Source organism: Ostrinia nubilalis, chromosome 16 (genome assembly GCF_963855985.1).
Source record: "Ostrinia nubilalis chromosome 16, ilOstNubi1.1, whole genome shotgun sequence".
Taxonomy (NCBI): Eukaryota; Metazoa; Arthropoda; class Insecta; order Lepidoptera; family Crambidae; genus Ostrinia; species Ostrinia nubilalis.
In genome coordinates, this window is record NC_087103.1 from 6,436,418 (window position 1) to 6,462,806 (window position 26,389).

The 26,389-nt window shown below is 42.7% G+C and overlaps 1 protein-coding gene across 6 annotated transcripts in view; it reads right to left on the reverse strand.

Moving 5' to 3' along the window:
* The window catches only part of LOC135079308 (dynein heavy chain, cytoplasmic), a 56,094-nt gene that overhangs the window by 682 nt on the left and 29,023 nt on the right, over positions 1 to 26,389 (reverse strand). For 3 of the 6 annotated variants that reach the window (XM_063973938.1, XM_063973935.1, XM_063973939.1), the window contains 38 exons: positions 24,383 to 24,570; positions 23,703 to 23,829; positions 23,242 to 23,390; positions 22,674 to 22,867; positions 22,308 to 22,453; positions 22,099 to 22,214; positions 21,475 to 21,666; positions 20,733 to 20,894; positions 20,529 to 20,638; positions 19,945 to 20,098; positions 19,303 to 19,511; positions 18,658 to 18,817; positions 18,231 to 18,332; positions 18,053 to 18,152; positions 15,948 to 16,146; positions 14,748 to 14,865; positions 14,444 to 14,659; positions 14,015 to 14,170; positions 12,999 to 13,172; positions 11,747 to 11,911; positions 11,369 to 11,505; positions 10,827 to 10,987; positions 10,380 to 10,522; positions 10,224 to 10,292; positions 9,717 to 9,890; positions 8,960 to 9,180; positions 7,653 to 8,310; positions 7,021 to 7,195; positions 6,679 to 6,796; positions 6,176 to 6,389; positions 5,728 to 5,800; positions 5,493 to 5,614; positions 5,033 to 5,218; positions 4,310 to 4,450; positions 3,752 to 3,860; positions 3,442 to 3,539; positions 2,561 to 2,689; positions 1,802 to 2,237 (listed from right to left, as the gene is read on the reverse strand). In XM_063973938.1, the coding sequence (XP_063830008.1) occupies positions 1,980 to 2,237; positions 2,561 to 2,689; positions 3,442 to 3,539; positions 3,752 to 3,860; positions 4,310 to 4,450; positions 5,033 to 5,218; positions 5,493 to 5,614; positions 5,728 to 5,800; positions 6,176 to 6,389; positions 6,679 to 6,796; positions 7,021 to 7,195; positions 7,653 to 8,310; positions 8,960 to 9,180; positions 9,717 to 9,890; positions 10,224 to 10,292; positions 10,380 to 10,522; positions 10,827 to 10,987; positions 11,369 to 11,505; positions 11,747 to 11,911; positions 12,999 to 13,172; positions 14,015 to 14,170; positions 14,444 to 14,659; positions 14,748 to 14,865; positions 15,948 to 16,146; positions 18,053 to 18,152; positions 18,231 to 18,332; positions 18,658 to 18,817; positions 19,303 to 19,511; positions 19,945 to 20,098; positions 20,529 to 20,638; positions 20,733 to 20,894; positions 21,475 to 21,666; positions 22,099 to 22,214; positions 22,308 to 22,453; positions 22,674 to 22,867; positions 23,242 to 23,390; positions 23,703 to 23,829; positions 24,383 to 24,570 (6,323 nt within the window). In that variant the 3' untranslated portion in view covers positions 1,802 to 1,979. Of the gene's footprint in view, positions 1 to 169; positions 334 to 753; positions 865 to 1,801; positions 2,238 to 2,560; positions 2,690 to 3,441; positions 3,540 to 3,751; positions 3,861 to 4,309; positions 4,451 to 5,032; positions 5,219 to 5,492; positions 5,615 to 5,727; positions 5,801 to 6,175; positions 6,390 to 6,678; positions 6,797 to 7,020; positions 7,196 to 7,652; positions 8,311 to 8,959; positions 9,181 to 9,716; positions 9,891 to 10,223; positions 10,293 to 10,379; positions 10,523 to 10,826; positions 10,988 to 11,368; positions 11,506 to 11,746; positions 11,912 to 12,998; positions 13,173 to 14,014; positions 14,171 to 14,443; positions 14,660 to 14,747; positions 14,866 to 15,947; positions 16,147 to 17,344; positions 17,541 to 18,052; positions 18,153 to 18,230; positions 18,333 to 18,657; positions 18,818 to 19,302; positions 19,512 to 19,944; positions 20,099 to 20,528; positions 20,639 to 20,732; positions 20,895 to 21,474; positions 21,667 to 22,098; positions 22,215 to 22,307; positions 22,454 to 22,673; positions 22,868 to 23,241; positions 23,391 to 23,702; positions 23,830 to 24,382; positions 24,571 to 26,389 lie in introns of those variants that run through there. The other 3 variants (XM_063973940.1, XM_063973937.1, XM_063973936.1) reach the window with 3 other exon arrangements.

The window sequence follows — 26,389 nt, forward strand, 5'->3', positions numbered from 1 at the left end:
AGTCTAGGTGTAGGTGGGCAGCATGGCCTTTGCTTTGACCTTAGCCTGTTCCCGCAGGATGTAATGAAAAAATAATAATGTAGAAGCATAACTTAGGCAGCATGGCCTATTCAAGTAAGAACCAATAAAAAGATATATAAGAATAGAAGGAAATTCCAGTTGGACTGACCGTAGCCAAGTGAGCACGGTGAGCGGCAGATCCACCATGATGGTGTTTGTGAGCAGCAGACGGTTGCCCTTGACGGTGGCGCCCTGCAGCTTCAGGCCAGTCACCGAGAACGACCATTCCGACTGCGCGTTCTCCGTCGGCGTGCCCGGGTCCGGGATCGTCACCTGGTGGGGACAAGTTGTTTTATCTTTAAATATACATAATAACTCAAAGGTCTATCAACGCACAGCCCAGTAGATGTTATGACGTAGGCATCCGCTAAGAAAGGATTTTACGAAACTCCACCCCTAAGGGGGTAAAACGGGATCCACGCTACAAAGTCGCGGCGGCCGCTAGTAAGTTATAAAAATACCCCAAAACAAAGAAACACTAAAGTAAACATCGAAAAAAAGACGAGTTTATCATGCTTCTTTGTTGAAGTGCTTTTTGCACCTGGAAAACAATCGTTTTATCCATATAATTTTTACGTTTCTTTTGAATTTTTGTACCTCCACTTTGATGGAGGTTTAGTTTAATATTAACGACCTCTATTAATTTTATACAGGTATGGCTTAACATTACATATTAGTCAAAAGATACTTTACCTGTAGGTGAAGTTCTTCAAGAGACCAAGAGTTGGCTTGAGCCACGCATTGGCGGGTTGCAGTGATATACGCCTCTGGGTTGAGCAGGCCTCCGAGCCAAACCGGCACGCTCTGTAAGCAGGATAATAAATTAATCAGTAAACATATAAGTACTCCTAAAAGCACTCAATAAACATGCAAGGAGGGCCTGAATCCAAGTGCTTCGTGTGTCAGTTTCAGTCTACATCGTTTCAATAAATCGTTGGTCCAACCAATAGGAAGGCTCTCTACAAATACGTTTTCGCCGCACAAGATTGGCCTTATCGTCCCGGCTAATTCTGTCAGCCTCGCCAGCTCGAAGGCAGCGCATTAAAGCTCCCACCATAGCTCGCGTCTCATTCGAGCGCTCAAGATCCGTGTCGTCTTTTGTTTTCTTACCTGCAGTCGCTTGGCGCCCTTATCAGCCACGGCCTCAGAGACAGCTGCGAGTTGCGTGACGCGGTGCGCGAAGTCGCCGACCCACTGCTGCACAGTACATCCACGCGCTACGGCATAACGCCGCCAGCTTGAAGGTAACATGCCGCGGACTAAAGCTCCCACCATGGCTCGCGTCTCGTTTGTGCGCTCAAGGTTTATGTCTTTTGTTTTCTTACCTGCAGTCGCTTGGCGCCCTTATCAGCCACGGCCTCAGAGACAGCTGCGAGTTGCGTGACGCGGTGCGCGAAGTCGCCGACCCACTGCTGCACAGTACATCCACGCGCTACGGCATAACGCCGCCAACTTGAAGCCAGCATGCCGCGGACTAATGCTCTCACCATGGCTCGCGTCTCGTTTGTACGCTCAAGGTTTATATCGTCTTTTGTTTTCTTACCTGCAGTCGCTTGGCGCCCTTATCAGCCACGGCCTCAGAGACAGCTGCGAGTTGCGTGACGCGGTGCGCGAAGTCGCCGACCCACTGCTGCACAGTACATCCACGCGCTACGGCATAACGCCGCCAGCTTGAAGGCAGCATGCCGCGGACTAATGCTCTCACCATGGCTCGCGTCTCATTCGAGCGCTCAAGGTCCGTGTAGTCTTTTGTTTTCTTACCTGCAGTCGCTTGGCGCCCTTATCAGCCACGGCCTCAGAGACAGCTGCGAGTTGCGTGACGCGGTGCGCGAAGTCGCCGACCCACTGCTGCACAGTACATCCACGCGCTACGGCATAACGCCGCCAGCTTGAAGGCAGCATGCCGCGGACTAATGCTCTCACCATGGCTCGCGTCTCATTCGAGCGCTCAAGGTCCGTGTAGTCTTTTGTTTTCTTACCTGCAGTCGCTTGGCGCCCTTATCAGCCACGGCCTCAGAGACAGCTGCGAGTTGCGTGACGCGGTGCGCGAAGTCGCCGACCCACTGCTGCACAGTACATCCACGCGCTACGGCATAACGCCGCCAACTTGAAGGCAGCATGCCGCGGACTAATGCTCCCACCATGGCTCGCGTCTCATTTGTTTGCTTCATCTCGCCCTGAGGAATCATCCGATTTATTATAGACCGTAGGATGTAGGACGGTGCAGGTGACATGGACAGTTTGACATGATTAGAGATTTTAATCGGATTAATAAATAAGGTAATTTCTTTTACATTTGACTATAATTATGAAGTCGGTTAAAAATATCTTAAGATGCAGATTTTATGAGACTTTTGACACATATCTTTTAGAATGCTATTATATCTCATTCCGATGTAAAATTCCTACATATGACTCTACTGGACTAAAGTGAGCTTTCACACAAATTGGACAGTGGACACCTACGAAGAAAAAACACTAAAACCTGACTTTTGCTTACCTGACAGATGGAGATGACATTGCGCAGGTCGTGCAACACTTGCTGCAGTAGCGACGCGCCGGCCGCCACTTCGCGCTCGAAGAAACGGTACAGCGGATCTTTGATGTTCTCCACCGTACGGCGCAGCGTCTGTGAGAAGACCGTTGGATTAGCAAACCATTTTCGAATATTGTTGTTTGCTTTGAGTATAGTAGAAGAAGTGCAGACGATTTATTTTTATCATATTAATACAACATGACCAAAATAAATAAAAACGTCACTGACAATAACACTTGAAACAGAGTCTAGAGAAAAACACCAACGGAGTAAGTGAATAACAATAGGGTGTCTGAAAAGGTGACAAAAATTATTCCATGACAGAATCGCCTAGGAGCTTTTCTAAATGAATATGTTACGGTTAATGTGATAAATTGAAAATTATTAATAATAACCGGTTATTATGAATAATTACCGACAGTCGCGGTAAAAGTGATAAATTAATCACATTTAACAGTGATTATTTAATAATTCAACCTTAGTACTAACAAATTTCATAAAAGAGAACAACATCTTGTGTACGTGCTCGTGTACAGCCAAACTTTTGAACGTTTTGATATCATATATTAATATAATTTGGCATAATGAGTTTGGAATGTTTCTTGCATAATATTACTTTTCCATGATGCCTATAACATAATGTTTTGATTTAAAGTGAAAAATAGGTTAAGGTGCGGCGGGGGTGGCCCTTGGGCCACCCCTAAGCCGCCTATTTAGTTTTATACACACATAAATGACCTCATATTAATCACATTTACCAAATCATGCGGTAATTATTCATAATAACCGGCGATTATTCATAATTTTCACATTTATCACTTTGACCGTAACAAATATATACTTACGGGTAGTTCTTGTGGCAACAACTGCAGCCAGTTGGTAGCAGTCGCGTGCAGGGTCTTCATCCAGGCCGGCCTGCCGTCTCCTTCCACCACCATCGCGGCTACAAAAAGATATTTAAATGTAGACGTTTCAGAACAACAACATTCCTTCAAGCCCCGCGAATCGCGACACAATATAAAAATGAATTGTTACGCGGTCATATGCGACCTCTTGGGATATTAAATACTATTTTAAAGAGCGATGTTTTTGATTTATCGATTAATCGAGTCTCTCGATTATCGCAGTTCTTTTTGAGCTGATATTTTTACTTACTGAGGTCATCCTGCGCTGCGGCGTTGTAGGCCAGTTCTTCCTCGTCTTCAAGTTGTTGCATCTTGAGAAGTTTCGATACGAGATCGCTTCCTTGGGTTGTCAATAGCACCTACACATTAAAATTTTGCATTACTCGCCAGTAATCGTCAGTAGTGGCCGTCGCCAACGGTTCATATTCTTGTTGTGATTTAATTTATTTTCTGAATAAGTGAATTGTTTCCGACAATGCTATAAAAATAATTTATTGATAAATGACTCAATAACACGAATTGAGGTAGAATGCCACAATCAATGTAATCAGTGAAACTACTCTTCGACACCATTTAATCTTTCTATTGCTTTTACTCAGAGCTATTAGCTTAAGTAACAAAAAGTGGACCTTAAAAACGGAAATAGCATTAGTGAGAAGCCTGATATTAAATTCTATAAAAGAATGAAAAGGTATAATACCACCACTGAAAAACTGTCAGTAAAAGAGCAAACAATTGGAACGGTACAATTTAGGCGTTCCCATCGCCGGAAATTAAAGCTTGTAAAATAATGTGATTGGATATTCACCTTCTCAGCATTGTTGGGCAGTCCCAGCCACGACGGCGTCTGCCTATCGGACAGCTCTTCGATCCACTTGAGGAAGTGGTCGCGGCGGTTGCCGTCCGGCATGGTGATGTGGCGCTGGTTGCCGGTCGCCTGTTGCAGCAACTGCCGTTATTCCAGTCCACCAGTTAACACACAACACGACACAACATGCAAGCGATTACGAAGGGGAACGTACTGGATAATTGCCATAGCAGTCGGAAAGGCTAGGGGTTTTTTTTTCAATTCAGTAGATTACATCTGGACAGATGACAAGCTGAGGAATTTATTCTTACATAATGCAAAATAACGAGGGTTTGCTTAAACATACTAAATAATTAAGCACTTGCTACAACTTAATAATATCGAGATTGTATCTATATCTGTCCTAGTTATTGACAAATTCTAATAAATCGCCATTTAAAAGCATACTCTATAGAATTAGACACACAATAAAGTTCATTATAATGACAGGCACACCCATTACACGCATGACTCAATAGTAACATGTAAAAGTAAAAAAAATGGACCTTTAATCTTGCTACGTTATGCATAATATTGTCTTTGATCTTTTACAAAATAAAAAAAAAACTATACATAAAAATCGAACAAAGTTTGCGTTCTATAAAAAAAAAATATTTCAATGACGTGCACATTTTACTTGGAAATAATTTTACCATCTACCACAAATATGCATGCATCACTTACCCCGTCCACGTTGGCGACCAGAGCAAAGTCGGCCTCGAAGGACCTTGGCGTGAACAGCTTGCACAAGAAAGAGTGCAGCAGACGCTGGTCGAAGGCGTTGTCGATCTTTCCTCCGTAGATGCATTGGGACAGGAGAGTGACCAGAGCCTCCCACGGGACTTTTTCTGGAGGAAGGTTGGTGCGGCCCTGGAGAGAAAACACACTTGTCAGTTTGGTTGTCACCCCCCTTGGTTTGGTAACAAAGGCATAATATGCCTATCATTCTATCATGCCTAACATATTATGTCTATCATTTCTAATGAGTGTAAAAAAAAATTATGGTCTTTTTGAGATAACCTAATAATATATTTGTCTTTGTGCAATGCACAATGTGCATGCCGTGCAATAATGATGATTCACATTTCTGTAATTTTTATCTTTGTTTGACAGGATCCTAAAAGAGATTAGTGTTGTTTTTTACCATGGCCGTGGCGTCGATCCAAGTATCCAGAGTGTCGCAAGCCACACGGAGGTCCGACTCATTGAACTCGTAGTATTTAGCCCATCCGAGCGGCACGTAACGGAGACGCTCTTGCACGATGCCTAAAACGATGATAAGAATGAGTAGTATGAGACACTATTAAAAAGGAGTCACTGGAATATACTAAGATTACTCGTAGTATCTCCAGTTACAGCGTGTGTTATAAACACATTACCATGGAACCAAGCAAGTAAGAAGTAAAGTCTTGCGCGCTCCGAAGGAGGTTTCATCATGCGGGCAGCGGGGACCTGTAAGCAAAGAATGACATGTTTCAATTTACCAATCCAGGCAGTTGTCACACTAGTCAATTGACATTTTACGAGCTGTCAAAACGTGAATCTCCCGCGTAGATATTGTATAGCAAAGAGGATTAGGACTTCACAAAATCAATTGACCAAATGTGATTTGTAGTAAAATTCCAATTTAATAGAAATTACAGAGCTTTGCTGTAGTGGAGATTAGAAGGCTGAGTTGCACCACCTCTAACCGTAACAATAACCGGTGCTATTTGTATGGAGTTTGATAGATTTTTGACGTTTGTCAAAGTTAAAGTAAGATGGTGCAACTCAGCCTAAAATGTCCTGATGACGATGAGCTAATTGTCAACCTCTACTCCAACTTACAGTGGCGAAAGTCCTGAGCAGATTGGCCCGGATGCCCGGCGGCGGCTCGAAGACAACCACTCGGCCGGCTCTCAGTAAGTTCACGGGCAGTTTGGGACTGATCTCCGTGGTCAGGAATAGACGGAAGTTCGGGTGCGGTTGCAGGGAGTGCAACTTCTTCTCTAGCTGCACTAGCCAAACGGGTGCTAGGTGCACATTCTTTAGCATCACCCAGCTGAAAAAAGGGACATTTAGTTACCATGTGTAACATTAATTTCATTTTCATATCGCGAGGGTCAACATAAACTGCACTATACAAGACGATAGAAATATTTTTTTAGTTAAGAGAATTATTCCTTATTCACTACCATCTTTAAACACATTGTAAGGACACAATTTAGACGGTGTAATCGCTAGGTAGCTGTCTTTTTCAGACATTCCATGGAGAGGATATTTGTTTCGAACTGTTGATGTTGCCTAGGGGAAAATGAATTAAATTAAAATAAAACAATAAATTCACAAACCGTCCCGTCTTGCAAGCTGTGTTGATAGCACGCTCCGCTTGGTTGAATCCTTCCGCCGATCCGATGGCGATACTTGAGAGCGGTTTGTTTAGTTCAGTCGCCATATCGTCCACACGACCTGTCGGAATATAATTTATATTATTGTATTGCTCTCTATTCTAGGTGTATGACCGTGTGTTGAATTAATGACTTTTATTCTATTCTATGTATATGAGACACAGCTTTAATCTGCTAATGCTCAAATTGCCTTTTGCATTAAAATGCGGTTTTCGTTTCGTTCATAAATGTGAGCTTATGCAACATAAACCCACAGGATATTTTGTCTGAATTGTATTTACTTACCGCTAGCGTCATATCCAGGCACGGAGCACAGCAGTGCAGGAGTAGTAGCGTTTAGTTGTTGGTCGGTAATACCAGCTAGGTCCAATTCGGTCTCAGCCCGCGATAGGAATATGGGGCCAAGCACTGCGGCCACTAGTTGCGTCGCGGCCGCAATCACGCGGTCTGGGCGGAACGCCTATAAAAAGGGTAAATAACATTGTAAAACTGTTTATATTAGTAATTTATTTACCATGTTCAACGGTTCAACTCATTCATAATGAGTTTATATTTGAAAGACAATTAAATCAGCTATTTTATTCGTACTAGCAATAAAGGTTTTCACTACAGATATGATGTGATGATGTTGCCGGTTTTCTACCAGATGATCAAAGCTGGACACTTAACATTGGCGCAGGCTTGTTACAACAATGGCACGAAATAACAAGTTCATCGCCATTAACTATAGAAGATTTTCCTTCTCTTTTAATAATAAATAATTTGTACATGAGAGTAACTCTCATTTCTTCTACTTTTACAGTAAATAATTCGTCCGCGTCCAGAGCGTCGGCACGCACTGCTCGGGCGCCGCTTGCGACAGCCCCGCGGGGAGCCCGGGGCTCCGCTGCCGTCCCCAGCAGGCGGGGACAACACACCTGTATGAGCAGCAGGCGATACATCGCCAGCGTGTGCGGCGCGGGCGGCGCGGCGGCGTCGCAGTCCCACAGCGTCGGCACGCACTGCTCGGGCGCCGCTTGCGACAGCCCCGCGGGGAGCCCGGGGCTCCGCTGCCGTCCCCAGCAGGCGGGGACAACACACCTGTATGAGCAGCAGGCGATACATCGCCAGCGTGTGCGGCGCGGGCGGCGCGGCGGCGTCGCAGTCCCACAGCGTCGGCACGCACTGCTCGGGCGCCGCTTGCGACAGCCCCGCGGGGAGCCCGGGGCTCCGCTGCCGTCCCCAGCAGGCGGGGACAACACACCTGTATGAGCAGCAGGCGATACATCGCCAGCGTGTGCGGCGCGGGCGGCGCGGCGGCGTCGCAGTCCCACAGCGTCGGCACGCACTGCTCGGGCGCCGCTTGCGACAGCCCCGCGGGGAGCCCGGGGCTCCGCTGCCGTCCCCAGCAGGCGGGGACAACACACCTGTATGAGCAGCAGGCGATACATCGCCAGCGTGTGCGGCGCGGGCGGCGCGGCGGCGTCGCAGTCCCACAGCGTCGGCACGCACTGCTCGGGCGCCGCTTGCGACAGCCACGCGGGGAGTTCCGGGAGCTCCGCTGCTTTCTCTAGCAGGCGGCGGAATGCCATCAACCTGGGGCAACAAAATATTTAGGCGTAAGTAAATAGATAAAAACTTTAAAGTCAAATCTTCACTAGAGGCAGCCTCCGCGGCTGCTCAAATGGAGACGCGGCCTCAACTTGAGGCACGACTCATTGCGAGGCCAATTTCGGCGCGAGCCACACTTTGTCGCTCAGGACGAGGCTGTCTCGGCTGTCTTGTCATGACAGTCGATTAAAGTAATTACAAGGAATACAACGAACCAGAAAGTGGACGGTTATTTTAATTAGGTGAAGGTGGCTTGCGAACATTAAAACAGTTTTGGAATACCAACAAGTCATTCTACCGTAACCCCTTCGTGATGGAGTGGAAAAGTGTTAAAAAGTGTCAGGGGATCTCGCGAGATTAACCCTCCGGTGTCGTGCGTTCGCTCGTTTCAGCCAAATGACATCCACTGCTGGACAAACGCCTCCCCCAAGCCTTTCCATAATTAACGGTCCTACACTGCCCGCATCCAGGCTCTTCCCGCAACCTTTATCAGATCGTCGGTCCACCTAGTAGGAGGAGAAGTTGCAGCGCCAAGCCTCTTATTGAGCGTTTAAAAATAAATAACCATTACGAGCATAACTGTCGAATATTCAAGCATACAGAGAACAGTCAATAGAAATAAATTGGTCATTACCTTGAGCTCAACCTCGCAGCAGCGGTATGTTGCTGCGTGGTAAGGTGGTCGGACGGCGGCGCGTGGTTGACAAAGCCTTCTTTGCCGCGAAGGAACACGCCGAAGGATTGATCTAGAGTGTCGGCGGCCCCGGTGCCCTTGAGGTGGATTCGGCAGAGCAGCAGAGCGAAGGTCAGGCGGTCTGTGTGCAGCATACCGCGGGCCACACGCTCGTATACAGCCTGAAAGGTTTTGTGAATTAGTACATTGATTGGCCAGTTGATTCTACCATATCATGTACAGACGATAGCACATCAATGTTTATAGCAAATACATCAGATATAAATGTTTTCTGCAATATCGCTTCCCCATCACGAGAACATAAGGTGTCAGAGTGACCTTTTGGTGGGTGATCAAACAAAAAGGATTGATGCCCGTTTTCACCATCAATCCCTAATTTTTAAGTGACCCCTATGGTAACACAAAAGGAATTTTGTTTTGAAAGGGGTCCTTTAAATATTAGGTATTGATGGTGAGAACGGGCATGAGTCTACTACTCAAATGCAACAACATTCTTACAGGAACAATAAACAAATATTAAAAATATCGGACATTTACGACCCCGTCCTAATTGCTTGTGTTTTACGACAATTTGAAAACATTTGTTTGGATGATTTGATCTCCTCTTAGGGAACTTGGTTTGGTAGTGAAAACTCGAGGCATTCGTTCCATTACGCTTAAATTGATTGTCAATTGTTCTACAACTACCAATACTTACCGTAAACAGCTCCTCAGTGATGGTGTTCAAGCGAGCGGTATAGTCGGTGACGCCGCTTAGACGCGGGCACACGAGCACCGAGCTGAATATATCCAGGAACATCTTGAGCGAGTACTGATACAAGAAGTGCACTTGGTTCAGCGACTCCATCGTGAAGTAGATGCTGGAGCATGCCTGAGGAAAGAGAGGAATATTACCTTGTATTTCGCATCGTTATGCTATCAAATCAAAACTCGTTACAATAGAAATCACCCTGATAAGTGTCATAAGACCAGTTCAGTGTCTAAGGGTGACAGCTATGTCACACCTACAACTCGGTCGAGTTAACTGCGCACTTGGCGGCCGTGATGTCACATCGACTTCGAACAGGGCGAGCTCGGGGAGATGTGCATGGTGAGTGCGAGGGAGAGTCGCATTCCAGCGAGGTGCGCAGTAAACTCAACTGGGTTGTGTATCTTTCTATAAACACATATAATTTATTAGATGTTAAATAAGAAAGAAACTTACCTGAGATAGCGGCAGATACTGCTGGCTAACGGTTTCAATCTCACCAATGACTTTATCGGTCTCTTCCACCTAAAAATAAGAACATAACGAAAATGTTATTATAAAAGTAAACTTAACATCAAACGATACTCAAAATCCTTTTTTTATCTATCTGACCTTCTGTCCGATGTCGTCGGCCTCCTTCTTCAAAGTTTCAAGGGTGGCAATAACGGAGTCGTCGTCCAGGATCTTGCCCTTTGCGTCGTTTAGAGCTTGGAGCAGGGATTTCTCCAGTTGACGCAGACGGAGATGGAATTCACCTAAATTGGTAATACACAAAATCAATTAAATTATGTGCAAATAATTAGGTAGATAAAAAAGTTTTCAAGCATAAAACAACAAATTAAGGAAAAAGTAATGAGTGAAAAAGTATGTCGCATAGAATATAAACTTTGTTTACATTTTAATTCGATCTGTGGTGGAAATTGAATGTAACCATCGCGTGTGTAAAAATCGTGTTTAGAAATAGGGTGGTTTTCAGAAAAATAAAATCGCTTAATCACACGAAAATTACCTCGCAAATTACTTTCTTAATTTTATGAGACAGTGCACAAAACAACTTGCCTTGCAATTTGAGTAGATCTGATCTCTTAGTGTCAATGTCCGGTCGTTCCGCCTTGAGCACGCGATGCAGACATTGGGACTGCAGCGACGAGCGCGTCACAGTGAAGTTGACGAACGTCACTCGCGAGCACATGTCCGGAGGAAACTCCACTGTCGGGTCCCTGTGGAGATTTACTAGCATTAAGACTGGGTGGAGAGAGAAAGAGAGGCAAGAAGAGATTAGGAAGAGTAAGGGACAAGGGGAGAGAGAGAAAAGGAAGGCAGGAAGGGAGTGGAAAGAGGTAAGAAACAAGAAGAGAGAGAGAAGGTAGGCAGGAAGAGAGCGGGAAGAGGTAAGAAACAAGAAGAGAGAGAGAGGGAGAGAAGGTAGGCAGAAAGAGAGCGGGAAGAGGTAAGCAAGAAGGGGAGAGAGAGAGAGATAGACTTTCTAAGACGTTTGCTTGTCAAATGGAGATAAATAAGGACATGACGACATTTTTCTTCTTCGGTTGGTCTTTTACAGTCCACGAAATAAATCATATTTGGTTATGTGCGTAAATTACCTGGTGCTGAGGAAGATGACGAAGGAAGGACTCAGATCAATGTCCTGGTCTCCGAGCGTGATGAGTACACGGCCGCCAGTACGGCGGAGCTCTCGGTTCAACACTGGATTTAAGATGGGGTCATAGTTCTCCACGTCCTACGCAAAAAGAAAAGAAAAACATTAACAACATGTTAATTATTAGATGTCTTTGAGTAATAGGAGCTAAATTTATTTATTTATTTTATTGTTAGGAAAACAAACAGCATTCTATAACACATATAGAGTTACCAATTAAACTTCACATTTGCCAAAATAGTTTTCACAAATAGTTTATACATGATAAATATAAATCTAAATGATAGAAACACTTCAAAAATGTATTCCCATTTCAACTCACCTGTACCAACAACGGGTTTCCGAAACGCAGAGCTGATTCCAGGTTCTTCCTAAAGGAGTCGTCCAGGAATGACGTCTTGGTGATCTTGCGGTCCTTGAACTCCCTCATTATGAACTCCGTCGCTTGGCCGGACGGGTCTATTATGAGCGGGTAGCGGTTGAAGCGCTGAAAAAAAAAGAAAAATTATATGGAATGTTAGAAATAAACGATATTATATTATATTACGTTTGTACGCTTTGGAGCTCACGGGTCAAAAGTGGCCCGGTCCTTTATAAGGCTAATGGCCCCACCCTGGCGTCATGGCCCCTATCCGTCCCCCGGACACGGCCTGAGCCGAGGTCCGAGCCTACCGTGGCGCCCTCAGGCCGCGTCCGTAGTCCCCTCGATCGATCGGGCCCACTAGAGTGAGCCCGCCGTAGGCTGGACTTTGGTCCAACACCGCGGTGGGCAACCCTCTAGTTGGGTTCGCCACTGATCGGGCGCCTTATGCGCTCGATACGGCCCGATCGCGAACGTCGGTCTGCGACCGACGCGGGCGAGCCTGGGCTTCGCTTCGCGAAGCCCACACTCGGCCTCGTCGGAACGCGCACCGACGATCGCCAAACGGCTAGAGTACCTTCTGTACTCGCCACTCTGCCCGGTGAAGCTGGAAAAGCTCCTCAAGCTACCAGCGCGCGTCCAAAAAAAAAAAAAAAAAAAAAAAAAAAAAAAAAAAAAAAAAAAAACCTGGCGTCATGGGTCGTATAGACAAAAAAAAATAAAAAAATAAGCTCTAGCGACTCCACTCTGGCCGGCCGGTTAAGGCAAGCCAGAGGTGAGGTCGACCTGCAGACCCTCTTGGATTCCACTTCGGCAAGCCGAAGACGAGGGTCTTGACCGACTCTCGGGAGCACTCGTATTAACAACTGGCCCTGGTGGTGTCGCTACTCACCAACAGCTCGCCACAAAGTTATTATTATGTGCACACGCGGATTACCGAAGCTCACTTGGGCATAAGCACATGTGACACAACACTGCAAAGACTAAGCGAAACCATTCAATTTGTTCATTCACTCGATCAGAAGTATCCGTCAGGGCATAAAATTTTGATAGTCGTAGCATAAACGCGTTTTCGACACACAGTCGATATCGAATGCGTTTGACGTAAACTTACACTACGCCCCCAGTTTGTTTGCTCAGGTACTCGATTCAAGCGATGTTTACGCGGTATATGACGTTTAATATTCTTCGTGAATCTTTCATTGATACTTACTCTGAGCATAATCGCGTTTTCGACGCACAGCTCATCAGTGGGCAACGCGTTCGCCTGCCAGCGCAGCCGCTCGTCTGGGTTGCTCAGATACTCGGTACGGGCGATGTCGGCGCGGTACTTGATGTTAGCAGCCGCCAAGTGCGCCGTCCAAGTCGAGAACAGACTTTGACGGTACTGTGGAGATGTTTACAAAATAAGTACAATTGAGTCAGAATAAAACGTGCCTTAGGTGCTCTATGTAGCACATGTAATGTGCATGTAACATGTCTCCTCCAACGCACTTGATTAACTTTATTGTAGTATTTACCGCAGCATTTTAAATTAATTGTCCGACTTTAGTTGTTCCATTTTTAACACGAAACTACACGAAATTCACATTATAATTATGTGCACAGCACTGCCCTAAGGCAGCACTGGCAGGGTCGCCATGTAATGTGGGGACCAAGGAGATGGAATGAAAGATGTTAATTGGTCGACGATCGGTTTAATACTAGTCTCAAAATGACTTACAGCTAACTTATAAGTATAACTATGCCTTGCACTAAGTCGGTACTGAGGAGAGGTGCGTCATACACTACACACACAATTTTAATTATTATTACTTACAATACTAAATACATTGATAGAACTAATTGCAGTCACCCGTCAGGCGAAAGGTCGTCCGATTCCCATCTAAGGCAATTTATAATTTACAAGTTACTTTAAAAACATTGATCACACGTATAGCACGTGGATTACTCAGGTGCTCGGAATACGTATTCGTTTTTTTACGAGCCCGATATTGTTGATGGTACGGGTGCCATGTTTTATAAAACCTTGCTTTTGAATCACTCTATTATATTGACAAAGAGTCAAAATCCGTTGCGTAAAGACAGACTGAGCGATGTCGTTTTATACTATGTAGAGATAAGCCAGGCTGCCTGAATCAGGCATTCTCACGTGAATCAAGAGAAGTCGATACGTATCGTAGCCTGCGGAACTGTCATTGTACTGGTTGCTACCCTTCGTATACTTACATGTTGGTCAAAGTATCCCCCATAAGCGATAAAGGCGGCGGATAGAAGCACGTCGCCTACAATGGTGCTCATCTGCGAGCGGAATGTCTCCGAGCTGGACTCCCAACGTTCTCTTTCGATCACCAAGCTCTTGAGCAGGGCTATGGATCGGTCGACCTGTCAACAAGGAATGTTATAGGGCATTTAAAACTAGTAAACCCCATTGACAGTGTTTTTTTATGAGCTGTCAATACCCGCAACTCACATAGATTTATTCTAGCAATATAAGTGCTTTGATGACTTATTGAAAATTTGATCAATTTCAATTGAAAAAATGTTTAGGGTTAGGGTTAGAAACAAGTCTTGAAATAGACAAGTCTAGGCTTTAGCTGATATAAAGTTCTATAGACATTTAGATCTTGCGACTTGTAAGGGAACATAAATTCTTACCTTTGCTTGTACATTTTCCAGGTCAGTCTTGATAGCCTGTGCCTGGCTGATGAGTTGCGCGTATTCTTCCTTGTACGACGCGATGGACTTCTCCAGCTGTGCGATCAGATCACGCACTTCGTCGCCCGCCTTCACGTTGTATTGTGCCTGGTCTTCCAAAGCCTTGAGCTCATTGCGAAGCGGTTCCACGCGTTTCAACATGTCCGCGTATTCAATCTGCATGACAAGTGTGTGTTTATGATATACCTTACAAGAGTATGATCAGAAATGTAAGGTTCTACATTAAGACAGATTTAGCTCTTACCTGAGCAATAGCCCATTTGACCATAGGACCACAAGCCATACTGGCCCTGTTCACTTTCTCGAAGTTGTAATCCGGATTGCTCAAGTAACGAGTCCTCATCTTTTCACGAACGTCGTCACTGGCAAACAAACAATTGATTAACAACGCTCATCAAATTAAACACTTTGGTCAAATAAATTTCGTGCATTACGTGCAATGTCAATGAACCATACCCCTTGATCGAATGACTTTAACCCTTCCTAAATTCATTGCCAAATTCATGCATTTCCCCTGTTTTTTTTTTTGCAAAACCATCCGAATATTGGAAATATACATAAAGGACGTCACTTACCAAACAGCAAACAAAACTCAAGGTAAAGAATCCAATGTCTCACTCTTTATAGAAAGACACATTAGATAGCAAACGAACAAAAAAGTGAGGAACAAAAAGTAAAAAGCCAATTGGATCACTGCCGATAGTGACTTTCAAGAGCCTAAGTAACGATAACATTATTTATTGGCAAATACATTCATGCACCCGCCTGACTGCCTTCGTTGCTGATTATTTTAATAGCGACAAATACAGGAAGCGTATTTTTGAATCAGAAATACAATTCGCTTACGAGTTCGCACAAATCGTATGATTATTGGCGATTTGTATGATTTCATATACGAATTATTTTGATGGTTCAAAATATGTCCTTGGATTTTACGCTATCAATTTCAGATGACATTTGTAATAAACATGATAAGTAATGGATTTCTTCGTTTATAGGTTCCGAAATAATCAGCTAGTTTTTATAAAATGTTAAATCAAATCTTGTTGATTACGCGAGTTTCTGAAGTGTGTTGTAATATTAGCTGAAATATTTTAGTAAAATTTTATTACAGAGAGCTACAATAAGTTTCAGTAAAGAGAAATCAATCTACTAGATAGGACAGTCTACTACTTTTGTATCTACGTTCATTCGAATTCGGATGAGTGGGTTAATAAGCCACCACCAAACATGCCATTCCAAACGCGCCTTATATCTTTGCCAAAAGGATATAAGGTACGGAAATGAAACATCATACTCGTGCACAAGCATGCTTCAAGCACAAAACATGGAAAGTCTAAATATTGAAAGCGGGTTTCATGTTATTGCAGTCTACCTTCAAACCAAAAAGGGAGGAGTGTACGTGGGTGAGGGAGGGGAAGGATGAAACAAGCGCGGTGCTCACGTTATGTCCTCGGTAGAGAAGTTGGAGACGATGCTGTTGATGAAGTTCTCTCGCATGATGACGGCTCGAATCGCTTTCCAGTCTGTCGCGTTTTCGCCGAGAAGGAGGCAAATCGATTCTAAGGCGACTTTCACGATCGCCGGCGGGTTGCCCATCGATCGCACTTCCACCAAGTGCTGCTTCTTTATCGATTTCACCGCTGTTTAGTTAAACGTCGCCGCCGCCGTCGCGTCCGTGTCGCATCCGTCACCAGCACGAAGCGAGAGCGAGAGAGTACAAAAAAAGAGAGAAACAAAAAAGGCGTTTTAGCATCTATGACACATGCGGCTGGCGTTATTATTTTACTATTGTTAAGAAATTGATAGTTATATTTATTCAGAGTGAAGGCATCATAGAGACAACGAGTACAGCTCTGTTTTCCGTTTCGATGACCAATTAGAATATAAATCGAAAAAGAAAATGGAACTAATACGACAAGTGTAATCTAGAGCCCCCATTACATAATTTTGTAAAAACCGTAGTCTGAAAATAAGGAATAGTAAAAATGTAACAAAATAGTTAACTGTTAATAATTTTGGTTCACGACGATGCTTAGCGGGTTAGTCACGAGTACTTCTTATTAGTGTGCCTTACACAGATGCCATTGTACAATACAGTGATCACAGCGTTACGTAAAACTTCATCGTTATTAATAACAACAGTCACATAATGCAAGCGAGCTTAGCTTATTTACAAGATTATAATTATTACGGTTACAAGAATTCATGACATCATTCACAATAAAAGAAAATATTAAAATAGCCCGAAGTATGACTATTTGATTAAAAGAATATCAACTAACAGAACATTGCAGAACAATCAAAATACTTAATAAAATGTGTAATAGCTAAAAATACAACATATCATCATAATTGCATAACAACATTGTGTGTACAGTTAAAATGTCTTTGCCAATAAAATAATTATGAAGTATGCTTGCTATCTAAAATGTATTTCTATACATTCCAAAACATAATTATCCAATAATTAAGTACATACTAGCTAATAAGAGGGGTGTGACATGTCGCAATTAATGGCCAGTTATAACAATTCAATAAATAAGTAGCATTAATGTCACATTTAAGTACTTTGTCCGTATTATAAAACGCGCTCGAAACTCGATTCTAACTCAAAAGATTTAAGCTTATGATTGGTAGAATTGCTACATCTAGATCAATCACAGGCTTGTCTCTTATTCTTGAGAGTAGTTTCATAATATGATCTTGTGACACAGCTAATTTCGAGACAAGTATTGGGAGAGGTTTTACCAGTTTGTATACGTCTCTCATGCACTCTATATTACTTTAAAACTTTGCAATATACGACACGTCACACCCTCGAAAACTGCAACAACTAACGTGATGTTCTCGGTCTCGAAGTTGACGATGGTGGATATGAAGTTATCCTTCATGACGACGGAGCGGATGCCTTTCCACGTGTCTCCTTTCTCCCCCAGCAGTGTGCAAATGGATTCCAGCGCCATCTTGACGACTGACGGCGGGTTGGCCATCGATCGCACCTCCACTAGCTGTTGCTTCTTGATCGATCGCACCGCTGTTATACGTCTTCGAGTTTTACACTAGTGTCTTTGTCAGAAATCAGCGTTTCAAAAGACAGACTACATTGTAAATATCAAAGCTACCAATGCGAATCTTTTTGTTATTAATTTTCTTATCGCATTGCTTTCTCACTCTAACCGCTAGCATCGTGATTCCGTTACAAGTTAAAACGATAATTTCTGACAAGAAATTATACAATTATTATAGATTACAGAAGTATAAGGCATCTTTTAGTGACCAAGTGATTTCGTGATTTCGTGAATCTAATGACAAGCAGTTTTGGTTTCTATCTACTATGGGTCTAACTAGGGGGTAACGTTATTTACTTTGAATCTCAGTAATGACTTTAGTTTTCAATGTCAGTACAAATAATTCATTATTTTATAAGCCCTAATAGGCTCGAGAATTTTATTATATTATTAAAAGCCATTCCTGTGATTAGTTCAAGAGAAAACAACAATTTAGACACGTATATAAGTTCTACGAGAAAGACAATGAAGACCAAACCGTTTTGCGCCTCGATGACAGCCGGCTCCACTTGCGCCAAATCAGCCATTACGTCTCGTCGCTTCGCTTCAATTTCCTTTGTTTGTTTTTCTAAAGCAACCTGATTTCAAAAAGCAATTTAGTATCATTTTCTATTAAAATACATGGCGCGAATAGAAGATTGTTTACTAAGACTGACCTGGATTTCCTGACTTTCTACTTTCTTCTTTTCGGCTTCCTGTTGGTCTTTTACCATCTGCCTAAGTTTGGCGTTGGCTGCTTCATTCTTAGCTTGGAGTTCCTGAAGAATTCATGTGTAAAGATTACTTTCAGTGTTGTCGCACCTCCCGTGCGGTTTGTTCGCGTAGATTAAGAGATACCAATGGTAATCGCGTAGGCACTTTAGAGCGCACACATCAATAAGTAATTTCTGATTTCATTACCAAGATCCAAACTATACAGGGTTTGTACAGGCTACAGAACATAAACGAACGTTTTTGTCTATTGATTAGCACATTGATCTGTATAGTACAGTAGTTTCACGAGCAAAAATATAACACTTGACATTTTCATTGAAATTTAAACCTTAACACATTGGAATACATTACGTAGCGTATAATTTTTACCTGCGACTTGACAGCGAGGCTTTTCTGCATTTCTTCAACCTGCTCCACGGTCTCGGCAATCTTGCCCAGCCCCACGTTCAAGTGCAGCTGTTGCTCCTCAAGGTCGGCGCGTTTCTCCGCGTAAAGCTTCACCATTTGCTGGATGAAGTCTAGGTAGTGTCTGTAAAGGTGATGAAATGCTCTTAGTATGCGTACAAGTAATGTGACTAAAGCCGTGCTTCATGAGGGTAAAGAATGGTATAAAGGGGCGTGGCTTGTGCCTGACGTCACATGGCACATGAGAATAGAATTAGAAAGACCTAAGAAGGTAACAAAGGAAGATTTCTTTATATTTAGCCGCAAGACATTGGGAGATAAAGAGTTTGGACATAAAACAATAAAATAAGTTCTGTTGATACACGGCTTACTGGTCTAGTGTAGTCTATTGCAAATACACGCATGTAAGTATTTCGAATGTCATCATTTTGGCTAATGACAGTTTTACTACTACCAAAAGACAACCTCCTGCTTTATTATTATTCACCAGCTTTTCGGTCTATCCAGCACGTAGACGCCATTTGAGAACCCGTTTACTCAACCATTCATATGCCTCATGCTACCTGTATAACCTAGTAACGACGTATTAATTTGCTCAAATATACATACCTAGGCGTAATAGCCATGGTCCTGTTAGCACGTTTGGCCAGCCGAGCATTAGCCTGGTGCAAGGTCTGGTGCACATACACGCATGCGTTGACGACGGCGGCGCGGTGCGATGGCCGCGCACCGATCATACCGCAAGCAGCTGGGAATAGGTCTGGGGGCACGTACTCTGCCGAGTCTAGGTCCATGCGGCTCGTGAACTCTTTGCCCACCTGGAAAAAAAAAACACTAATTAGTATACTTAAGTGGTGTGAAAACTACGCACTGATCATGCCGCACGCAGCATGGAACAAGTTTGGGAGAGTTACGACGGATGAGTTTACGTCCATGCACCGCTTCTTTGCCTAACTGACATGGAAATATTACCGAGGCCGTGAATCTGCTTCAAGCTCTTATTACAAGCTTTTATTTACTTTTTGGCATTTAATCTCTGTAGAATGTTACATTTGTCAAAGATTACGAAATACGAATAGTAGGCTATTTTCTACGTAAATTGAGTATGTAAACGCTTACGACTCTCCGATCAACATACGATTTTGCGTTGTCAAAGTTTACTTTTACTCTAACATCAGTCCAAAAACAATTCTTGTTGTTTTTGGACTTTAACGCAAGGTGATAAAGTCCAAAATAAAAACAATAACTTGCCTGGTAGAGAGCACCGTCGCTCCAGTCACCGAACCAGTTGAGCACACATCGGTTGAACAGCGCCGGCGACGTCGCCGCGCGGTCCTTCAGGCCCTCGGAGGAAGGATTCATCGTGAACACCACGTGGAGATTGCGCATTACTTGCCCGGTGAACCTGGGGAAACGAGCAAAGCCATGTACTAATACAGTCACAAAACTCACAAAAACAAAAAGAAAATTTGATAGTGGCGGCGGCGCGGCGTAGGGCTTAGTTATGCAGAGCGGACAGGAGAAGTGGAAATAATGAAATCTGATTGGTTATTCCAAACACTTTTCTGCTTCGTTCTGCTCCACCTTGGTGGAAACCGGGCCTTACGAGTAAAGACGTTTACATAGCGCTCACAATGATGATCGATGAATGACGCGTTGTGGCCGTTTACAGTAACTATATGTTTTTGTTATGATCGCTTATAAAAATGACGCGTTGGTTGTGATAATAAAGAAAAACTATGATGCTTTCTGAGCATTAGTTGGTGTAATCATACTATGAAAGACGTTGTTACTTGTCGGCAGGGTTGAGTTGAGGAGGAGTGGAAGGTACATACCATTTGTAAAGTTCATCATTGGAATCGAGCATCAATCCTTCGCGCTGCGCACCTTCTTTGCATTGCGTCATCAGAGCCGCAAATTCGTCGCCCTCAAAGAGACCAGGGACCTACAATAATGTGTTTTCGAGTTATGTTTTCTTCTTACAGTAAATAACTAAGACTACCTTAAGGGGACTAGGGGGTTTCACAGTTTTTATTTACCTCTCCGTTGGCGAGTAGCGTGTTCATTCTCTCAAGGAAACCGCTGTCGAGCACGTTGGATTCATCGAGAATGAAGGCCAGCTTCTCATCGCGGCAGCCGGCGCGGCGCAGAACAGTACGCAAGTCCTCGTCGAAGTCAGCACCAGTGTATTTGTTGTGGACCTATTAATAAAAAGGTTTTTTAAGGTAAACTCATTGAACAAAGTGTCACATTGAGTCTTGGAAATTATGGTTATAAACATGAGGTTTAGAAGCTGTAAGAACATGATACTATTACAACTGTCCTCTCTCCACGTTGCCTAAAAGAGAAAGCTTTTTCGAAAAATGTTTTGTTGTTCCAACTTTTGTGTTAGATACAACTACAAGAAACAAGGTGAGGTCGGCTCCAGGAAGTAAATATGTCTTTAAAATTCATCAATATGCAGATGTCTGTCTAGTTGCTTTCGCTTTCTGGTTCACTCTTAGTTGGAGTAAACATAGCATGTGGGTTTCATTACTAGCACTAAAAGGTCGAATTATGAACGTTTTTTTTTTTTTTTTTTTATGTGATAGGAGGCAAACGAGCAGACGGATTACCTGATGGTAAGTGATTACCGTCGCCCATAGACACCCGCAGACCCAGGGGCGTTACAGGTGCGTTGCCGGCCTTTAAGGTAAAGATACGCTCTCCTCTTGAAAGCTTGCAGGTCGTATCCGTCCGGAAACACCGCAGACGACAGTCCATTCCACAGTTTGGTTGTACCTTGATCTGGAAGATGCTAAGTCCGTTCATCCAGGCAACGAAGCGACTGAGCGTGGTCTTTCCTGCTCCCGAGACTCCAATCAGCAGGAGATGGCCCTGCGGCTGGCGGAAGATACGGTCGATACGCAGCACGTGGTCTAATACCTCGTCGAATAGCACTAGAGGTACGTCCAATTCTTCTTCGTAGAACACCTTGGGTCAAACGAATAAGATGGTCAGTATTATTAATAAACCCACTTACTAATAAAAAGTTACACAGTTGTTGAACACTGTTTTAAAATGACATTTCCATACTAAACGTCACTTTAAAACACTGTTCAACAAGCGTGTAAGTTTTATTAGTAAGGGGGAAAGAGTTCAATAGAGAGATCATTGCAGAAAAGTAGAAATATCGTAGTCTCATACAAAAAAGGTCCCCTTATTAAGAATTCAAGTAGATAGTGTATGCGTGACGTGAAAAGTAATTAACAACGTGACGTAAAAGTAGTAAGTAGAAGAAGTAAAATAAAGAAGTATTTCGTAGTCTGATGCCGTTTTTTCTGATTTCTAAGCCGGGGTTGGTTCTTCAGACCTAGAAAAATTATATTTAATGCTGTTACAAAGACATATCAAAGCTATTTATACCTTCAGTCTAGCCTTGACGTACTCGCGGAGTTGGTCTCTGTTTACTGGCACGTAATCTTTGCTTAGCCAGTTGCTGTAAAGTATGGGGCGCTCAAGCGCTTGGTCTCGATTTATGCCTACAAAAGAATACACGATTATTAGCACAAAGTTCTTTGAATGTCAATTCACAGTAGTACCTTTGGTATAAATAGAACAATTTCACAACGAACCTGGGAAGAATCTCATAGCGACATTGTCGATGTTCTCGTCAGTCCATTGCCTTTCAGAATCCTCAACCAGTCTGTCTTGGAATAGACGGAGTGCCTCGTGAGCCCAGAGGCGAACCAAACCTTCTACTGACAAGTTGTCTAAAGGCCTGTCGATGAACAAAGAAGTTGTTAAAACTATGTGATAAAATTATTTAGACGTAAATCATGGAGACTTTAGTAGTAGTCTTTATCTACAATATAAAAAAACAGCTTGAAGCTTGAACACAGATGCCATTAAAATTTGCAAATCAATAGCATAATTGTTCCAGGAACACTATTGCTATTTTAAGCTTGACGAAATCGTCAAGTTATGTTTTAAAATATTACCTGATGGCTTCACAGATACCGCGCACCCATCTGGTCATTTCTCTGGGCGAGTACACGTAGTGAGGTTGCATGTCTTGTGTGAAGCGTTCTTGAGACGCCAAGTACAGTTTCACCATGGCCTGGGTTAGAGGTTCCGCGTAACCACGCAGGGCTGGTTGCATTCGGAGCATTGCACGAGTGAATGTACCGTAGATCTGCAAAGAAAGATAGCTTGATTGATTTATTTAGAACTGCTTACTGATACAATACCCGATTGCCTCGAAATGTTTCAAAATTTACATTATGTAGAAAAATTAGTAAACCCCTAAGGTCGACCGGCGAGCGAATTTTAGAATACAGTTTACATTTATCTATCAACCTAAATATTTCTATCAGTTGGGTTCAGATCGTAAGTGCACAGAATACAGTAGCAAATAAACGAGGTCTGGTTGATTAATTTGTTATTCACGTTATTTATACAACTATTCCCGCCTCTCGTTCCCACTATTGCAACTCCTGTGTAATCAGGATCTAAAGGTTGATACCAACCAGTGAAGGTAAAGTTTGTCCCGGAGGAAAGTTAACGCACCTGTTCCAATGAAGTCTCTCCAGGGTAGTCGACGTAGATGACAGGCACGTGACGTAACAGCCTGTGCGACAGGGGCTTTCGGCCCGGGTCGGTCGGCGGGTTACACGCGCCTACGAACTGAATGCGTTCCAGGTGCACCCACGAGTGATCTAATAAGAGTTTATAATAAGTTTAAGTGTAATAAACCAACTGTCCGTGTGAGTCAAGCGCGAGTACGCACCTGGCACACAATAAAGCGAAGCGTTAATGTTTTAAGTCAACGAGAGCAGCCTGACGCGAAGCAACGTCTTTATAAAGGTGTCAAGCCTCAGAAGGAGAATTGACAGTGAGAAGGGATGGATCAGGGAAAAAATTGTAGGAAGCGAGGGATAGCGTGAAGGGAAAAGAGCATCGAACAGTACCTATGCGTTATCCCAAATTAGGTTCGGGATGTCAATGTGTTGTAGGTGTAAGATACTTACCACTAGCCCTGTAGAATCCTTTGTGTTCAAGCAGCTGTCGGAGGAAGGAAATCACACGCTGCGTGCCGTACTGGTCCATGTCAGGCAAGTTGATCTCGTCGCAGAACAGTACCAGCCATTTGCCGAGCTAGATAAATTACATATAAATTACTTAACAAAACTAGTTCAAAGATATTTTTCGAGGAAAAACATCGGAAACGGCAAATTATGTGAATGACGTTTATTTCGTAAAATGGGGATGTACTACCATACTTTTTTGTACTGTCAAAGTGCGAATCTCAACAAGCAGGGGACTATGTTATAAACAAGTCTCGAACTCTGTTGAGGATAATTTATTTTAAATCAATGCTTAAAACATGTAATTTTATAGCCAACTAAAATTAAGACTATTTCGGGTTATCCACGCAATATAGTAAGGCCCAGAACAGACGGTGAAACGCAACTGCAACGAAACTGCAACTTTGTGATGATTCTGATGAATGAAACGGAAACTGAAAGTTTCAAACTGGTCGCGTCATGTGTGGTCTCTCAACGGACGCTATGGCAGAAACTTAGATGCAACTCAAAAGTAACTAGCAGTTGCAGTTTCGTTGCAGTCGCGTTTCACCGTCTGTACTGGGCCTAAGAGATGAATAAATGTTATGTTTCTTGTCTCATAGAATATTGGACTTTCAACAAACCTGCACTGGAGCGAGCACCACGCCATTGGGCGTCTTCCTATACTCGCAGTAGTGGTCGAAGGTCTTCAGCAGCAGCTCGGGCGTGGTGGCCGAAGAGAAGTTCAAGCCGACCACCTCCATGTCGGGCAGCGCTCGCAGCGCCGAGAAGAGAGTCATGGTTTTGCCGGAACCGGGCGGGCCGCAGAGAACTATGTAATACAATAAATAAATATAACACTTAAAACATACACACACACACACACACACATAACACTTGGACATTTTACACTGCGCTTCTAGTCCCAAACTATAGTCTTTTTCACGTAAGATGATCCGTATGACACTTCAAGGTTATCCATATTACGCATACTACATATGCAGAATATTTTTGAAAAAATATTTGTATTTTATTAGCAATATAATAAAAAAAAATTAACTACTTGTCTTGAAATATACAGGGTGTTTGGCGCATCGTGTGCCAAAATGATTTGGCAGATAGAATGGGTCATTTCCTATATTTTCAGCCCCCATAACACGTTCCATGCCAGGCGGCTACTTTTATAATAATTTTTTTAGTAATTTCACCAAAATACCCAAATCGCATCATTTAATTTCTATTTAAAAAAAAACTACTAGGCGTAGCTTCAAAGTAAATATTTTGTTTTGACGTGTATTGATGTAGGGTTGCATCAAACCTAAATTTACTGGCAAATATCATCTAGTTTTTTTTTAATTCAGCTTTGAAGTTTTCCGAAAAGTTAAAAATGGACTGAACATTTAAGTTTACATGGCTATAAAAAAATAAATAAAAGAGATAGCGATCTTCGGATTTTATCAAAACTTCTCTAGTCTATCCCCATTCAAACGGTATACTAATCTTATTTAAATAACAACAATAACTTCACATATTCCTTAAATTAGTGCATTGACTCTACTCGGACTGATTTGCGAAATTTGTGTTTATAGCCCCTTTTTGTGTGAATAGCACGTTAAACACCTAACAGGTAAAAATTATTTATTTTATGCAATGTAAAAACCTTTTCCCTATCGTTTTTCAATGTGGATTTCTTGAATTTGAGGACGAAAATAATAATTTTGATCGTTTATTAATTATTACAAATTTAGTTCAAAATGTCCGCCTCGGCAACGTATACACTCACGACATCTTCTTCTAATTTCGACTGTTGTCGTATGCAGCCACATTTCTCTTTTTATTACTACAAAGGCGTTTTTTATTCGTTGTTGTAGTTCTTCTATTGTTTGAATCCGTTACGTACACCAGTTCTTTAGCTCGTCCCAGACGTAAAAATCTAACGGAATTAGGTCTAGGGAACTTGCAGGCCACTGTATAGGGCCATCTCTTCTAATCCACGCCTTTGTAGTAATAAAAAGAGAAATGTGGCTGCATACGACAACAGTCAAAATTAGAAGAAGATGTCGTGAGTGTATACGTTGCCGAGGCGGTCATTTTGAACAAAATTTGTAATAATTAATAAACGATCAAAATAATTATTTTCGTCTTTAATTTCAAGAAATCCACATTGAAAAACAATAGGGAAAAGGTTTTTACATTGCATAAGATAAATAATTTTTACCTGTTAAGTGTTTAATAACGTGCTATTCACACAAAAAGGGGCTATAAACACAAATTTCGCAAATCAGTCCGAGTAGAGTCAATGCACTAATTTAAGGAATTTGTGAAGTTATTGTTATTATTTAAATAAGATTAGTATACCGTTTGAATGGGGATAGACTAGAGAAGTTTTGATAAAATCCGAAGATCGCTATCTCTTTTATTTATTTTTTTATAGCCATGTAAACTTAAATGTTCAGTCCATTTTTAACTTTTCGGAAAACTTCAAAGCTGAATAAAAAAAAACTAGATGATATTTGCCAGTAAATTTAGATTTGATGCAACCCTACATCAATACACGTCAAAACAAAATATTTACTTTGAGGCTACGCCTAGTAGTTTTTTTTTAAATCGAAATTAAATGATGCGATTTGGGTATTTTGGTGAAATTACTA